The sequence below is a fragment of the Ahaetulla prasina genome, chromosome 1 (assembly GCF_028640845.1).
Source record: "Ahaetulla prasina isolate Xishuangbanna chromosome 1, ASM2864084v1, whole genome shotgun sequence".
NCBI lineage: Eukaryota > Metazoa > Chordata > Lepidosauria > Squamata > Colubridae > Ahaetulla > Ahaetulla prasina.
Genome location: NC_080539.1, coordinates 359,124,166 through 359,138,924, shown reverse-complemented (window position 1 = coordinate 359,138,924; position 14,759 = coordinate 359,124,166). Strand labels below are relative to the sequence as shown.

The following is a 14,759-nucleotide window of genomic DNA, read 5'->3' as shown; positions in this document are numbered from 1 at the left end:
GGACCACCTTTGGTCAGAAGGTGACAGCGTTCTGTGCGCCTTTGGCATTGAGTCATACTGGCGACATGACCATGGAGACGTCTTCGGACATCACTGGCTCTTCAGCTTTGAAACGGAGATGAGCACCACCCCCTAGAGTCGGGAACGAGTAGCACATATGTGCGAGGGGAACCTTTACCTTTATCTTTCCAATCTCTCCTAGCCAAAGCGGGACAAGCAGCACTTGTGTCAATCACACATCTATGTATGACTATAACGTTACTGGCAATCCTTATGATTTATATTGATATATTGACCATCAATTATGTTGTAAATGTTGTACCTTGATGAACGTATCTTTTCTTTTATGTAACACTGAGAGCATATGCACCAAGACAAATTCCTTGTGTGTCCAATCACACTTGGCCAATAAAATTCTATTCTATTCTATTCTATTCTATTCCTTTTGCTTGTATGACCCAGGAATTCATTGCTGTCAGCCAGCTGCGAGGATCCACGCAAGGCAAGATCCTCTGTTTCTACGGCCCTCCAGGGGTTGGGAAGACCAGCATTGCCCGCTCTATTGCTCGTGCCTTGAACAGGGAGTACTTCCGCTTCAGCGTGGGTGGCATGACGGATGTGGCAGAAATCAAGGGCCACAGGTGAGTGCATCTCAGGCTTCCTTGGCAGGGCTTGTCCAAAGTACTAGAACTGTAATGCTGGGTGGGCATAGGGGGTGGGGAGTGACTATCAAATCCTTCTCTTTCTGGTCATAGCAGCTCAGCTTCCTGGTGTGCAGAGCTATCTGTGGGGCATGGTCAAAAAAGGAGCGCATTTGTTAGGCAGCAATTGAAGTTCTGCCATGTGCATAAAGAACAGCTTTGGTCACGCTGTCATGGATGCCCCGCTGGGTTTTTTTCACCACGCCTTGGGCCAGGGGTCGGCAACCTTAAACACTCAAAGAGCCACTTGGACCCATTTCCTACAGAAAAAAAAACACACTGGGAGCCACAAAATCTGGGTGGGCGTGGCCAACTCGATGTCACTCACTCCCAGTCACATGACCACCTAGCCACACCTACCCAGCTACAAAACTATTCTCTATGTCTCGCCCCCCCCCCTTTCTGTATCTCTGTGTCTGTCCCTCTCCCTATCTTCCTGTCTCTCCCCGCCTCTGTTTCTCTCCCTCAGTATCTCTCCCTCTCTTCCCCTCTCCCACCCCCTCTATGTATCACTCTGTGTGTCTCTCTCTGTCTGTGTGTGTGTGTCCCGCTCCCTTTGGGCGACAGCCCTCCTCCTCCCCCCTCCTCCTCTCGTAACTCCCTGGCTGGCTGTGGCTGAGCTGGGAGCGTTAGCATGTGCAGGGAGACCCTCCTCAAGCAAGTGCCAAAGTGCAGAAAGGGCATGCGCGGGGTGGGTGGCTGCTCGCTTAGGAGGGTCTTAACAGGGCACAGCTTCTCTCCTGCACTAATGCTCCGGCCATCGCCTTGCCGTGTCATCGCCCACCCCCGGCAGCTCTTCAACCGAGCGCAGAGGGAGAGAGAGAGAGAGAACACGCATGTGTCTTTCCTGAGGGTGTACTTTTAACTCTGTTGAGGCAATTGAAAAGTTCATGCGAATGTGTAATAATTGCATATTAGGAAGTCGCGTGAATTGGCAAAGCAATACGTTACTCTCTCTCTTATACATCATAAATAGTAATTATCTTGGGGATTTGTATTGCCATTTCAAAGTGAGGAGTTTCCATTCCTGTCCCATCACTGGTTGGCCCTGCCCCTCTTATTTCTTTTTTGGACTCCAGCCTGAAGTGGCAGGAAGCGAAGGCTGCCTTATGTGCAAATGTGGCGCGAAGGCAGGTACAGGGCCGCTTCGCTCCTGCACTCTCCGGTGACCCTCTTCCCCCTCCTCCTCTCAGGATGCCCGGGGCAGGTGTGGCTGAGCTGGGGACATGCACACGCACAGGTAGACTCTCCTCAAGTGGGCTCATCCACAGCCAGCCAGGGGGTTACAAGAGGGGGGGTAGGAGAGTGCAGGAGCGAAGCTGCCCTGTACCTGTCTTCATACCACATTTGCGCGTATGGCAGCCTTCGATTCGTGCTACTTTGGGCTGGAATCCAAAAAAGAAATTAAAGGGGCAGGGCCAACCAGTGATGGGACAGAGAGCCTTGGCAGAAGGCCCAAAGAGCCGCTTCTGGCTCTGGAGCCACAAGTTGCCGACCCCTGCCTTGGGCACTCACCTACTTTCTCCAGCTGAAAATGTCTCTCTAGCCTGTGCATGGATATTTAGGTAATATAAATAATCATGGCGACCTGAATGGCAAGCAAGGAGAAGTTGACTCTACTTGAGATGGAGAAAACTTTGCATAATTTTAAACAGTTAACAACGCCTTGTCCATAATAATATTTTTTTTTCTGGAACTACAAATCATCGGAATCATCTGTATTATAATATACAATACAAGTAATCCTCAACCCAAAAGTGCTTTTTCAGAAGGCAATTAGATTTTTTTGTTTTTTTCTTTGAAGACGTTTCGCTTCTTATCTAAGAAGCTTCTTCAGCTCTGACTGGGTTACTAACTTTATCAACTGCAAGGATTCAATTAACAACTGTGGCAAGGAAGGTCGTAAAATGGGGCAAAACCCGCTTAACAAATGATTCACATAACAAAAGAAATTTTGGGCTCAGTTGTGGTCATAAGTCGTGGACTATCTGCACCTACGTGGTCTTGCATGTAATCGGATTTTGTAAACAGACTTTTGACTCTCTCTATAGCTCTTAATCTTTTCCGAAGCAAACGAAAATCAGAACCTTTGGTCTTTTTCAAAATGGTGACCAATGTTTCAGGGGAGTTAAGTCTTAGCTGTTGCTGAATGCTCGGTCCTACCAGCAAATTTCACACTTGAAGATCTAATACTAATAGGATCCTTGGTGGAACAGTGGTTAGAATGCTGTATTGCAGGCTGATTCCGTCCACAGCCTGGAATTCAGTCCTAATGGGGCTCAAGGTTGACTCCGCCTTCCATCCTTCCGAGGTCGGTAAAACACGAACCCGGATTGTTGGGTGACTCTGTAAACTGAGAGAGTGCTATGAAGTTCTGTGGAGTACAGAGGTGGGTTTTTGCAGGTTCTGACCAGTTCTGGAGAACCAGTAGCGGAAATTTTGAGTAGTTCGGAGAACCGGTAGTAAAAATTCTAACTGGCCCTGCCCCCATCTATTCTCTGCCTCCCAAGTCCCAGCAAATGGGGAGGAAATGTGGATTTTGCAGTAACCTTCCCCTGGAGTGGGGAGGGAATGGAGATTTTACAGTATCCTTCCCCTGCCATGTCCACCAAGCCATGCCACGCCTACCAAGCCACGCCCACAGAACCGGTAATTAAAAAAATTAAAACCCACCACTGGTGAAGTGGTCTATTGGGCTAAGGACTATCACTATTGCTAATCCTCGCCCATGGACTCTCAAGAGGGCCCTTTTAAAAACAAGCAAGTATTCTACCTGGTCTGCATGCCTATATTGGTCATTTGACTGCAATTCTTGCCACACAGGCGGACATACGTGGGAGCCATGCCTGGGAAAATCATTCAGTGCCTGAAGAAGACTAAGACGGAAAACCCTTTGATCCTGATTGATGAGGTGAGGGCAGATGAGCCTCCTTCCTGGCAGTTTTCCAAATGCAGCCTTGCAGTTATTTGGCTCCCTTTGTTTTGTTTTTGGTTTATTCTGTTGGGTGACAGCAATTGTCGTGTCCCACTCCTCCGCTGACGGCCGGGTCGGGGAAGTCTGTATCAAGCGTGCCTCTGCAGCTCTGCCAAAGTCCTATCAGAGTTCTCAAGGCAGGCAGGAGATCAGGAAGTGACTTCAGCAATCCAAGTTAGACTTTGCCTGACTCAGAGAATGCCAGAAAACAGATCCCTTATATAGGCCATGGGGTGTGGCTCCATGACTCAGCACTTATCCAGGCCTGCCCCTCCCTTCCTTTTGGTGACGTCGCCTCTCCATTCTCCGGAAGCGTGGGTCTATCCATTGCATTGTTTCGTCTCCAGCTGTTAGTAATCTCAGCTCGTGGCTGGCTTCAGGCGCACATGCTATCGGAGGGAGGTTTGTTTGTTCGGCCTGTCTGGGCATGGTGCCAGGGCTGGGGGCTGGAGGCATGCCAGGACATTCTTCAGCACTATCAGCGTCTGGCAGGAGATAAGAGGGGCCCGGCTGCGGCAGGGGGAGCGGGCGAGACACAACAGCAATGGACTTTTTCTCTCTGTGATGCAGGTGGATAAAATAGGGCGAGGCTATCAAGGAGACCCTTCCTCCGCTCTCCTCGAGCTGCTGGACCCAGAACAGAATGCCAACTTCCTGGATCACTACCTGGATGTGGCCGTGGATCTTTCCAAGGTATGGTTTTCCCCATTGGATTTCCCAGCATCTGGGAAAGAACAGTTAGAAAGAGAATATTTGTAGCTCAGGGTTGAAATGAGGGGTCTTTGGTGCTCTCTGAGCTTGCCTGTTTCCTGGCAGATGTTTCATTAGCCTAACTCGGGTCTGCAACCTTAAACACTCAAAGAGCCATTTGGACCCGTTTCCCACAGAAAAAAAAGACCACAGGGAGCCACAAAACCTGGGTGGGTGTGGCCAACTCAACATCACTCACTCCCACTTAGTCACATGACACCCCCCAGCCATGCCTACCCAGCCAGTCATTGGGGCAGAGAACCAGGAACCACAAAAACCTTCTCTCTCTCTCTCTCTCTCTCTCTCTGTGTCTCTCTCTCCCCCTCTCCCTATCTTCCCCTCTTTTCCCCCCTCTCTGTATCTTTCTCCCCCTCTTTCCCTCTCCCCCTCTCTGTATCTCTCTATGTTTCTCTCCCCCTCTCTGTGTATCTCCTTCTCCCTCTCTGTATCTCTCTGTCTCTCCCCTCTCCTCCTCTGTATCTATGTCTCCTCTCCTCTGTATCTCTCTCTCTCTCTCTTCCCCGTATCTCTCTTCCTCTGTCTATCTCCCTTCTCTGTATCTCTGTGACTGTCTCTCTGTATCTCTCTCCACCCCACTCTCTCTCTGTATCTCTCTATATCTCTCCCCCTCTCCCTCTCTCTCTTTATCTCTGGGTCTCTCTCTCTCCCCTCTCTCTCCTCCTTCTCTCTGTAATATCTCTCTTTCTCTCTCCTCTCTTCCCCTGTGTATCTCTCTTCCTCTGTCTATCTCCCTTCTCTGTATCTCTGTGACTGTCTCTCTGTATCTCTCTCACCCCACTCTCTCTCTGTATCTCTCTATATCTCCCTCCTCTCTCTCTCTCTCTGTATCTCTGGGTCTCTCTCTCTCCCCTCTCTCTCCTCCTTCTCTCTGTAATATCTCTATATCTCTCTCCCCTCTCCCTCTTTCCCCTTCTCTCTGTATCTCTGTGTGTGTGTGTCTCTCTCTCCCCACTCTCTCTTCCCCCCTCTGTATCTCTCTCCATCTCCCCCCTTTCTATATCTCTGTGTGTGTATGTATCTCTCTCTAAGTATGTCTCTCTCTCTGTGTGTGTGTGTGCGTGTGTGTGTGTGTGTGTGTCTATGCCTGTGTGTGTGTGTTTATCTCTCTCTTGTGCATGTCTGTGTTTTTTCTCATTCATTTGGAAAGACCAGGATTTATATTCCTTGCAGAAATCCTCCCATTCCCCACCATCCAGTCAGAGCTGAAGAAGTTTCTTGGATGAGAAGCGAAATGTCTTCAAAGAAAAATCTGAAAGTCCAGTTGCCTCTTTGGGACTTGGACCAGAAAGACTTTTGCCCTGAACCAGAAGACTTTTTCCTTAGACACAGATCTTATTGGCTTGCTCTTCTTTTCTTTCCTTTTCCTTCCTCCCAGGTGCTTTTCATTTGCACAGCCAATGTGACAGAAACGATCCCAGAGCCCCTGCGAGACAGGATGGAGATGATCAATGTTTCAGGATATGTCGCCCAAGAGAAACTGGCAATAGCAGAGGTAATACCACCAGCTTGGTTTTAGATTAGTTTTTATCTGCTGCATCTCTTTCTGTTCAATTTAAATTTGACATAGGTGTGTCCTGATTTATAGCAGGGCAGTGGAAACCCAATACAGTCTTGTCAGTTGTAATCATGGATAATACACATTGATATTTTGCTCTATTCTGTATTAGTAAGAATATCCAAACATCATCAGATAAAGGATGGGAGATATTTATACCTAAAAATGGAGAGCTACAAGGATGATCCATAAATTAGTTCGAAGTGGGCTTGTTGAAACTTGCACACTGAGTAGGACACTGAGCCCTGTGGTTAAAGTGCAGTATTGCAGGCTAACTCTGCCCACAGCCTGGTGTTCGATCCTAACGGGCTCAAGGTTGACTCAGCCTTCCATATTTCTGAAGTTGGTAAAATGAGGACCCGAATATTTGGGGTAATGTGCTGACTGACATTGTAAACCTCCCAGAGAGTGCTGTAAACCACTAGGGGGCAGTATATAAGTCTTAAATGCTATCGGTATTGCTATTATGAACTAAATCCCCCTGAAGTTTGGATTTGATACCTTAGGCCAGGGGTCGGCAACCTTAAACACTCAAAGAGCCACAAAGGTCCTAACCGGAAGCCCCTCATTCAATTCTGGAGCCGACTGGAAGTTTGGTTCCCCCCATAGTCCTCCTAGAGTGTCGTCCTTTTTCCTCTATCTGTCCTAACCGAAAGTCCTATCAATTGTGGAGCGACCAGTGACAGGGAGCCACAGCAGAGGGATGAAAGAGCCACATGCGGCTCCAGAGCCACGGGTTGCTGACCCCTGCCTTAGGGTCTTTCTTCTTCTTTCCTGCCAGAGATATTTGGTTCCTCAAGCTCGTGTACTCTGTGGATTGGATGAAAGCAAGGCCAGCATCACGCAGGATGTGCTGACAGTCCTCATTAAGCAGTACTGCAGGGAAAGTGGTGTGAGGAACCTCCAGAAGCAAATAGAGAAGGTGAGGCCGTCATATATTTTGAGGGAGAGGCATTGAGACTTATCTGTGCGTATTTTCTCACGAGCTTCTCGCGCCCTCTTTCCCCCACACGCGCTCAGGTCCTTCGAAAATCTGCATACAAAATTGTCAGCGGAGAAAAGGAGAAAGTTGATGTAACACCCGCAAACCTCCAGGATTTCGTTGGGAAGCCCATTTTCACGGTTGATCGGATGTACGATGTGACTCCTCCCGGGGTGGTGATGGGCCTCGCCTGGACAGCAATGGGTGAGGCCACCATCAGATGGTTCAAATCTTAGCACGGGCACCGGTCTTGATCGAATGCTCGGTTCTTCTGTTTCCGATTTTAATGTGGACAATGGGGGAAGGGAGGCTAGGAAGGGCAACTTAGGCCAGGATAAGGGATGATGGGCCTATATAAAGCAAGCATGTACAGAAAGTGGAAAAAGCAGGAAATGTTTTCTTTTCACGGTGCTAGCTCTCAGGATCCTCCAATGAAAGTGGTACGCCTGGAGAGTCAAAGACAGACAAGGAGAGAAATAAACAAACAAGTATCATGGAATCTGTTGACACAAAATGTGGACAGCCAAAGTTTGGATCCCTTTTGAGGAGACTCAGGTTCATGGAGAGCAGAGTGGATATTTGGCCTCTCATGACCCTTTGATAGGAGATGGGATTCTGAAGGGTAGAGGTACGGTAGTCCTCAGCTTACAACGGTAATTGAGCCAGCAATTAGTCATAAGTCATGACAGTTCTTAAGTGGGTCATCATATGACCAACCCAACTTTTTTGACTTTCTTTGCATTAGTCATTAAGTGAAGCCATTGTTTGCAATGGGGCATTTGTTGTCAGAAACCAGAAGTAAATGCTGGTTTCCTGAAAAAAAAAACATAAATCACAGTTATGTGACCATGGGCTGCTCCAGAACAGATGTAAATGCATGCCAGTTCCCCAGCATTCAAAATGTGCCCATGTGACCACAGGAGGTGGGTCCCATTGAATCTCTGAATCTGGTTCATAAATACAGGTAGTCCTTGAGTTATGACCACAACTGAGCCCAAGATTTATGTTGCTAAGTGAAACATTTAAGTGAGTTTGCCCCATTTTAGGACTTCTCTTGCCATAGTTGTAAAGTTAGTAACATGGTTGTTAGGTGAATCTGAATTTCCCCACTGACTTTGCTTGTCAGAAAGTCGCAAAAGCTGATTATTATTATTTTATTATTATTATTATTATTTATTAAATTTTTATACCGCCCTTCTCCCGAAGGACTCAGGGCGGTGTACAGTCAACGGTAAAAAACAAAATATATACAATTAAGATAACAATTAAAACAAAACAAATTATAAAGGCTGATAGTTAAAAATTAAATTTTAAATTTTAAAATAGTAAGAAAACCCAATTAAAATCCAACACTAGTTATGCCAGTCCCGCTTGAATGAATAAATGTGTTTTGAGCTCACGACGGAAGGTCCGAAGATCAGGCACTTGACGCAGGCCAGGGGGAAGTTCGTTCCAGAGCATCACTGCCCCCACAGAGAAGGCCCTACTCCTGGGGGCCGCCAGCCGACACTGTTTGGCGGACGGCACCCTGAGAAGCCCCTCTGTGAGAGCGTACGGGTCGGTGGCAGGCAAAGGGTAACAGCAGGCGGTCTCGTAACACATGACTCCAGGATACTGCAACCATCATAAATCTGAACCACAAGCATCTGAATTTTGATCATGTGACCATGAGGATGCTGCAATGGTCATAAGTGTGAAAAACAGTCATAGGTCACATTTTTCAATGCCTTTGTAACTTTGAATGGTCACTAAATGAACTGTTGTTAAATCAAGGATTACCTGTACCTTTTTGGGGGGTCTCTCGTAATTTTGAATGGTTGCTAAGCAACCGGTCATAAGTCAATACCGTGTTTCTCCAAAAAGAAGGTTGGGTCTTATTTTCTTTTGACCCCTGAAAAAACAGCTAGTCCTTCTTTTTGGAGGGTTCTAATTATTGACTCACCTCACAGCGATAACACCAACAGCCCCACCCAGCAGGAACCCGCTGCTGGCCCACTTCTTCTCCGGCCACTTGCCGCTACTCACACGCATCGCCCCAGCCTCTGTTTTGTCAGGAAGGCATCTGAACGCATCTGAACTAACAACCTACTCTCCAACAAACAATTTGGTTTCAGGAAAAAGCTATCATGCAACTTACAACTTCTCCACTGCAAAAACATGGACTTCAAATCTAGATCAAGGCAAATCAATAGATGCAATCTACATAGACTTCTGCAAAGCTTTTGACTCAGTAGTACACGATAAACTTCTCCTTAAACTAACATCCTATGGCATCTCAGGACCCCTCCACAAATGGATATCTGCTTTTCTGTCTAACAGACAACAAGTGTTCAAAATTGGCAATGCTTTATCAAATCCTGTTCCTGTCAAGAGTGGCGTTCCTCAAGGCAGCGTCCTTGGACCAACACTCTTTATACTATACATTAATGATCTTTGTGACCATATCTCAAGTAATTGTGTTCTCTTTGCTGACGATGTCAAACTATTTAACACCACAGACAACACTTCTATCATTCAAAACGACCTTGACCATCTAACGCTTGGTCTAAAATTGGCAGCTCCAAATTTCAACCAGCAAATGCTCAGTCTTACATATAGGAAAAAGAACCCAAAACTAAGTACATACTAGATGGACATTACCTTACAGACGACCCCATCCCGTTAAAGACCTTGGAGTTTTCATGTCAAATGATCTAAGTGCCAAAGCCCACTGCAACTACATAGCAAAAAAGCTCTAAGAGTTGTAAACCTAATTTTGTGTAGCTTCTTTCCAAAACACCACACTACTAACCAGAGCATATAAAACATTTGCTAGACCAATTCTAGAATACAGCTCACCTGTTTGGAACCCTCACCACATCTCTGAAATCAGTACAATTGAACGTGTCCAGAAATATTTTACAAGAAGAGTTCTCCATTCCTCTCAAAACAACAAAATACCTTATCCCACCAGACTTGAAATCCTAGGCTTAGAAAACTTGAACTCTGTCGCCTTCGACAAGACCTAAGTTTAACTCACAGAATCATCTATTGTAATGTCCTTCCTGTCAAAGACTACTTCAGCTTTAATTGCAATAATACAAGAGCAACCAATAGATTTAAACTTAATGTTAACCGCTTTAATCTAGATTGCAGAAAATATGACTTCTGCAACAGAATCATCAGTGCTTGGAATACTTTACCTGACTCTGTGGTCTCTTCCCATAATCCTAAAAGCTTTAACCAAAAACTTTCTACTATTGACCTCACCCCATTCCTAAGAGGACCATAAGGGGCGTGCATAAGCGCACAAACGTGCCTACCGTTCCTGTCCTATTGTTTTTCTTTTCTTCTTCCTATATATGTTTACATGGTTATATACTATATAATCTTTTTGTATGATGTTGTGACAAAATAAATAAATAAATAAAATAAAATGAAGGTGAAATGGAGGCCGGGGCGATGTGTGCGAGTGGCAGCAAGCAGCCGCAGAAGAAGGCGAGGCAGGTGTCGGGGTGTGTGAGGCCTGGTAAGTAGGGCAGCTCCACCCCCCTATCCCCACCCTAGCTTATTTTTTACCTGTGTGCCTCACCCTATCCCCTGCACCCCGGAGTGGGCGGGATCTTAATTAGGGCTAATTTTGTGGGTGGGGCTTAATTTGATTGCATGTGCTCAAAAATGTGATAGGGCTTCTTTTCAAGGTGGGTCGTCTTTTTGGAGAAACACGGTACCTGTATACAGTAAACTTATTCTATATCCTGTCTCCTAAGTCATGAAGCTAGAAGAAGGTGGCTTCATTGATGCCTGTTTGAAGAACTTCCTGGTAGATGGGCAAAATCCTTTTCCAAACATTACCCGTTCGTTGCTTCTTTCCAATGTCTTAGTTTTGATTTATTAGATCATGCCAGGGGTGAAGTCTAAAAATTTTCCCTACCGGTTCTGTGAGCATGGCATAATTGGTGGGCGTGGCTTGGTGGTCAGGTGACTGAATGGGCATGGCCAATAATAATAAATAATAAAAATAATAAAGTATACAAAACTTGGGAGCGCATCGGTCTACCTTCTTTAAAAATAGAGGCACCAGTCTACTAATTGCCTTTTTTTGGGAGCGCTGCGGCAGTCATTTAAGGCCATTTGCAGCTATATCACCACCAAGAGCTTCAGGGACAGAGAAGAGGAACAGCGAGGCGTGGGCAGTGGTGGGGGGCAGGGATTTTTGCAACCGGTTCTCTGAACTACCTGCCCCCATCGCTACCGGATCGCGCAATCCGGTCCGAACTGGGAGCATTTCACCCCTGGATCATGCCCTAATGAAGGGCACATTATAAATCAAGTTTTCATTTGCTTTGGTTGCAAGACAAAAGATGGAAGCTAGTAAATTGGACTTATACCCAAGAACAATTAGTTTTACTAGGTGGTAGAGTTGAGTCCAGAATGGATTTCATGCTTGGTTTGGCTTTTCTCCTCAGGCGGCTCAACCTTGTTCATAGAGACTTCTCTCCGGCGTCCCAAAGACAAGGAAAGCAAAGATGGGACTCTTGAAATGACAGGTCAACTGGGAGATGTAATGAAGGAGAGTGCCAAAATTGCCTACACGTTTGCCCGGGCTTTTCTGATGGAGAAGATGCCCACCAATGACTTCTTGATGACCTCCCACATCCATGTACATGTGCCAGAGGTACTTAGCACTTCACAATCTTTCTATTCTGTTCTCTATTTAGCATGACATGCATTTCATAGTAAAATGGAATTTATGGTTGACCCTGATAGTGCTCAACTCCATTCCCAACTGCACAACAATTAGGGTGTGTTGATACTGAGCAAGTTGTTTGTTCCCCTCTTTCCTACACAGAGCAGGTGGAGTTTTTTGTTACGCACGTCTAGACAACTTTTTGTGGGTGTGGGGCAGTTACCTTCAAATCAGACGTGACCCGTGGTGATTATCTGGTTAAGTCCGTGCTGGTTTTCTGGTGGAAAGAGGAGGATTAATCCAGAGTCATCCAACTGGCTTTGTTCCTTAAACAGAACTAGGCTTTTTTTTTCTTTTTTCCTAAAGCTAGTTTCAGGTTTCAAGCCTGAAATCACACCAAACTCTTTTAATCATGCTTATGCCTACTTTGTTTCTAGATTTTCTCTTATGAGCTTGGGATGCACCTGTTTCCTGAATAGATTCTGAAGTTTCATAGCAATAAGTTTGTATTAAAACAGGCAAGGAACTCACCTTGTCTTCAGGTCCTTGCATTTGGCTCTGGATGGAAACTTTTTTTCTTATGCTTTTCTCAGTAATGAAGTTAATGCATTTTGTTCATTTACAATTGCGGAACTCCAATCTTAAAAATCCCCACTGAACATTTTTGTCCCTTAGGCCCGTGATGGCGAACCTAGGGCACGGGTGCCACAGCTGGCACGTGTAGCCATATCGGTGGACACGCGAACTCAGCTCTGGCATGCATGTGCGTGCCGGCCAGCTGATTTTTGGGCCTTCTGGGTTCTGGGAAAGGCCATTTTTTTGCTGTCCTCAGCCTCCAGAGCCTTTCTAGGAGTCTGGGGAGGGCAAAAATGGCCTCCCCCCCCCCGAGGCCCTCTGGAGGTCCCACCAGAAGCTGGCAAATGGGCCGTTTCTGGCCTCTGCAGGGCCTCGGCTGGGGGAGACTCTAGAAAGGCTCTGGACCCTGGTGAGAAAGAAAAACAGGCCTACTGGACCATCATGTACCAGGAGCATGGGGAGCATGGGGGGGGTCACATGCACGGAGGTGGGGTGCATAAAATTATGGGTGTGTGTATGTGCGCGCGACCCTCCTCCGCCCCCCCTACTCCTGGCACGCGATGGCAAAAAGGTCAGCCATCACTGCCTTAGGCTGTTGGGTAGCTGAGAAATTGTTATTGGAACATTTCTTACTATCATGTTGGAACACAGGGAACTAGACTCGCTGCAAACCATCAGTTTCCTCCTATATCTTAACTAAGAATAGAATAGAATAGAATAGAATAGAATAGAATAGAATAGAATTTTATTGGCCAAGTGTGATTGGACACACAAGGAATTTGTCTTGGTGCATATGCTCTCAGTGTACATAAAAGAAAAGATACGTTCATCAAGGTACAACATTTACAACACAATTGATGATCAATATATCAATATAAATCATAAGGATTGCCAGCAACAAGTTATAGTCATACAGTCATAAGTGGAAAGAGATTGGTGATGGGAACTATGAAACGATTAATAGTAGTGCAGATTCAGTAAATAGTCTGACAGTGTTGAGGGAATTATTTGTTTAGCAGAGTGATGGCCTTCGGGAAAAACTGTTCTTGTGTCTAGTTGTTCTGGTGTGCAGTGCTCTATAGCTGCTTTGAGGGTAGGAGTTGAAACAGTTTATGTCCAGGATGCGAGGGATCTGCAAATATTTTCACGGCCCTCTTCTTGATTCGTGCAGTATACAGGTCCTCAATGGAAGGCAAGTTGGTAGCAATTATTTTTCTGCAGTTCTAATTATCCTCTGAAGTCTGTGTTTTTCTTGTTGGGTTGCAGAACCGAACCAGACAGTTATAGAGGTGCAAATGACAGACTCAATAATTCCTCTGTAGAATTGGATCAGCAGCTCCTTGGGCAGATTGAGCTTACTGAGTTGGCGCAGAAAGAACATTCTTTGTTGTCCTTTTTAATGATGTTTTGATGTTAGCTGTCCATTTGAGATCTTGCGATATGATAGAACCCAGAAATTTGAAGGTTTCTACTGTTGATACTGTGTTGTCAAGTATTGTGAGAGGTGGAAGTATGGAAGGGTTTTTCCTAAAGCCTACCTCCAATTCTACGGTTTTGCGTGTGTTCAGTTCCAGATTGTTTTGGTTGCACCACAAGGCTAGTCGCTCGACCTCTCGCCTATATGCGGATTCACCATTGTCTCGAATGAGACCAATCACTGTTGTGTCATCTGCGAACTTCAGTAGCTTAACAAATGGATCATTGGAGATGCAGTCATTGGTATACAGAGAGAAGAGAAGTGGGAGAGCACACAGCCTTGGGGGGGCCCTGTGCTAATTGTACAGGTATTTGATGTGATCTTGCTTAGCTTCACCTGCTGCTTCCTGTTTGTTAGGAAGCTTGTGATCCACTTACAAGTCTGTTCCGGTACCTGTAGCTGGTTTAGCTTAGTTAGAAGAATGTCTGGAATGATGGTATTGAATGCTGAACTAAAGTCTACAAAAAGGACCCTTGCATAGGTCTTTGGAGACTCAAGATGTTGTAGGATGTAGTGCAGAGCCATATTAACAGCATCATCTGTTGATCTATTTGCTCGGTATGCAAATTGCAAGGGGTCTAACAGCGGATTCGTGATGGTTTTCAGGTAGGAAAGCACTAGCCTTTCAAAGGTTTTCATGACTACAGATGTTAGAGCAACTGGTCTGTAGTCATTCAGTTCCTTGATGGTGGGCTTCTTCGGCACTGGGATGATGGTAGAGCGTTTGAAGCAAGAAGGAACATAGCACATCTCTAGTGATTTATTGAAAATATGGGTGAAGATGGGGGCCAATTGGTCAGCACAGACTTTTAAGCAAGAAGGAGTTATCTTGTCTGGGCCTGGAGCTTTTCCTGGCTTTTGTCTGTGAAATAGGTCCTGCACTTCCTTTTCTGTGATCACTAGGGGTTGTGAACCCAATGAAATGGGGTCAGTTGTAGGAGGCTTGGCTGTTGTTGGTGTGTCTGAGATGGGGGTTGTGGAGATAGGTGGCTGTAGTTTCCTTTCAAACCTGCAGTAAAACTCATTCAGGTCATCTGCCAGTTGTTGATTACCT

At 45.9% G+C, this 14,759-nt stretch overlaps 1 protein-coding gene across 1 annotated transcript in view; it reads left to right on the top strand.

The window, feature by feature from the left end:
- LONP1 (lon peptidase 1, mitochondrial) overlaps positions 1 to 14,759 on the top strand; it is a 48,500-nt gene that overhangs the window by 27,407 nt on the left and 6,334 nt on the right. Inside the window, exons 10-16 of the mRNA XM_058163242.1 lie at positions 463 to 641; positions 3,525 to 3,612; positions 4,246 to 4,368; positions 5,822 to 5,938; positions 6,783 to 6,923; positions 7,022 to 7,187; positions 11,432 to 11,640. Of these exons, the coding sequence (XP_058019225.1) occupies positions 463 to 641; positions 3,525 to 3,612; positions 4,246 to 4,368; positions 5,822 to 5,938; positions 6,783 to 6,923; positions 7,022 to 7,187; positions 11,432 to 11,640 (1,023 nt within the window). The remainder of the gene's footprint in view (positions 1 to 462; positions 642 to 3,524; positions 3,613 to 4,245; positions 4,369 to 5,821; positions 5,939 to 6,782; positions 6,924 to 7,021; positions 7,188 to 11,431; positions 11,641 to 14,759) is intronic.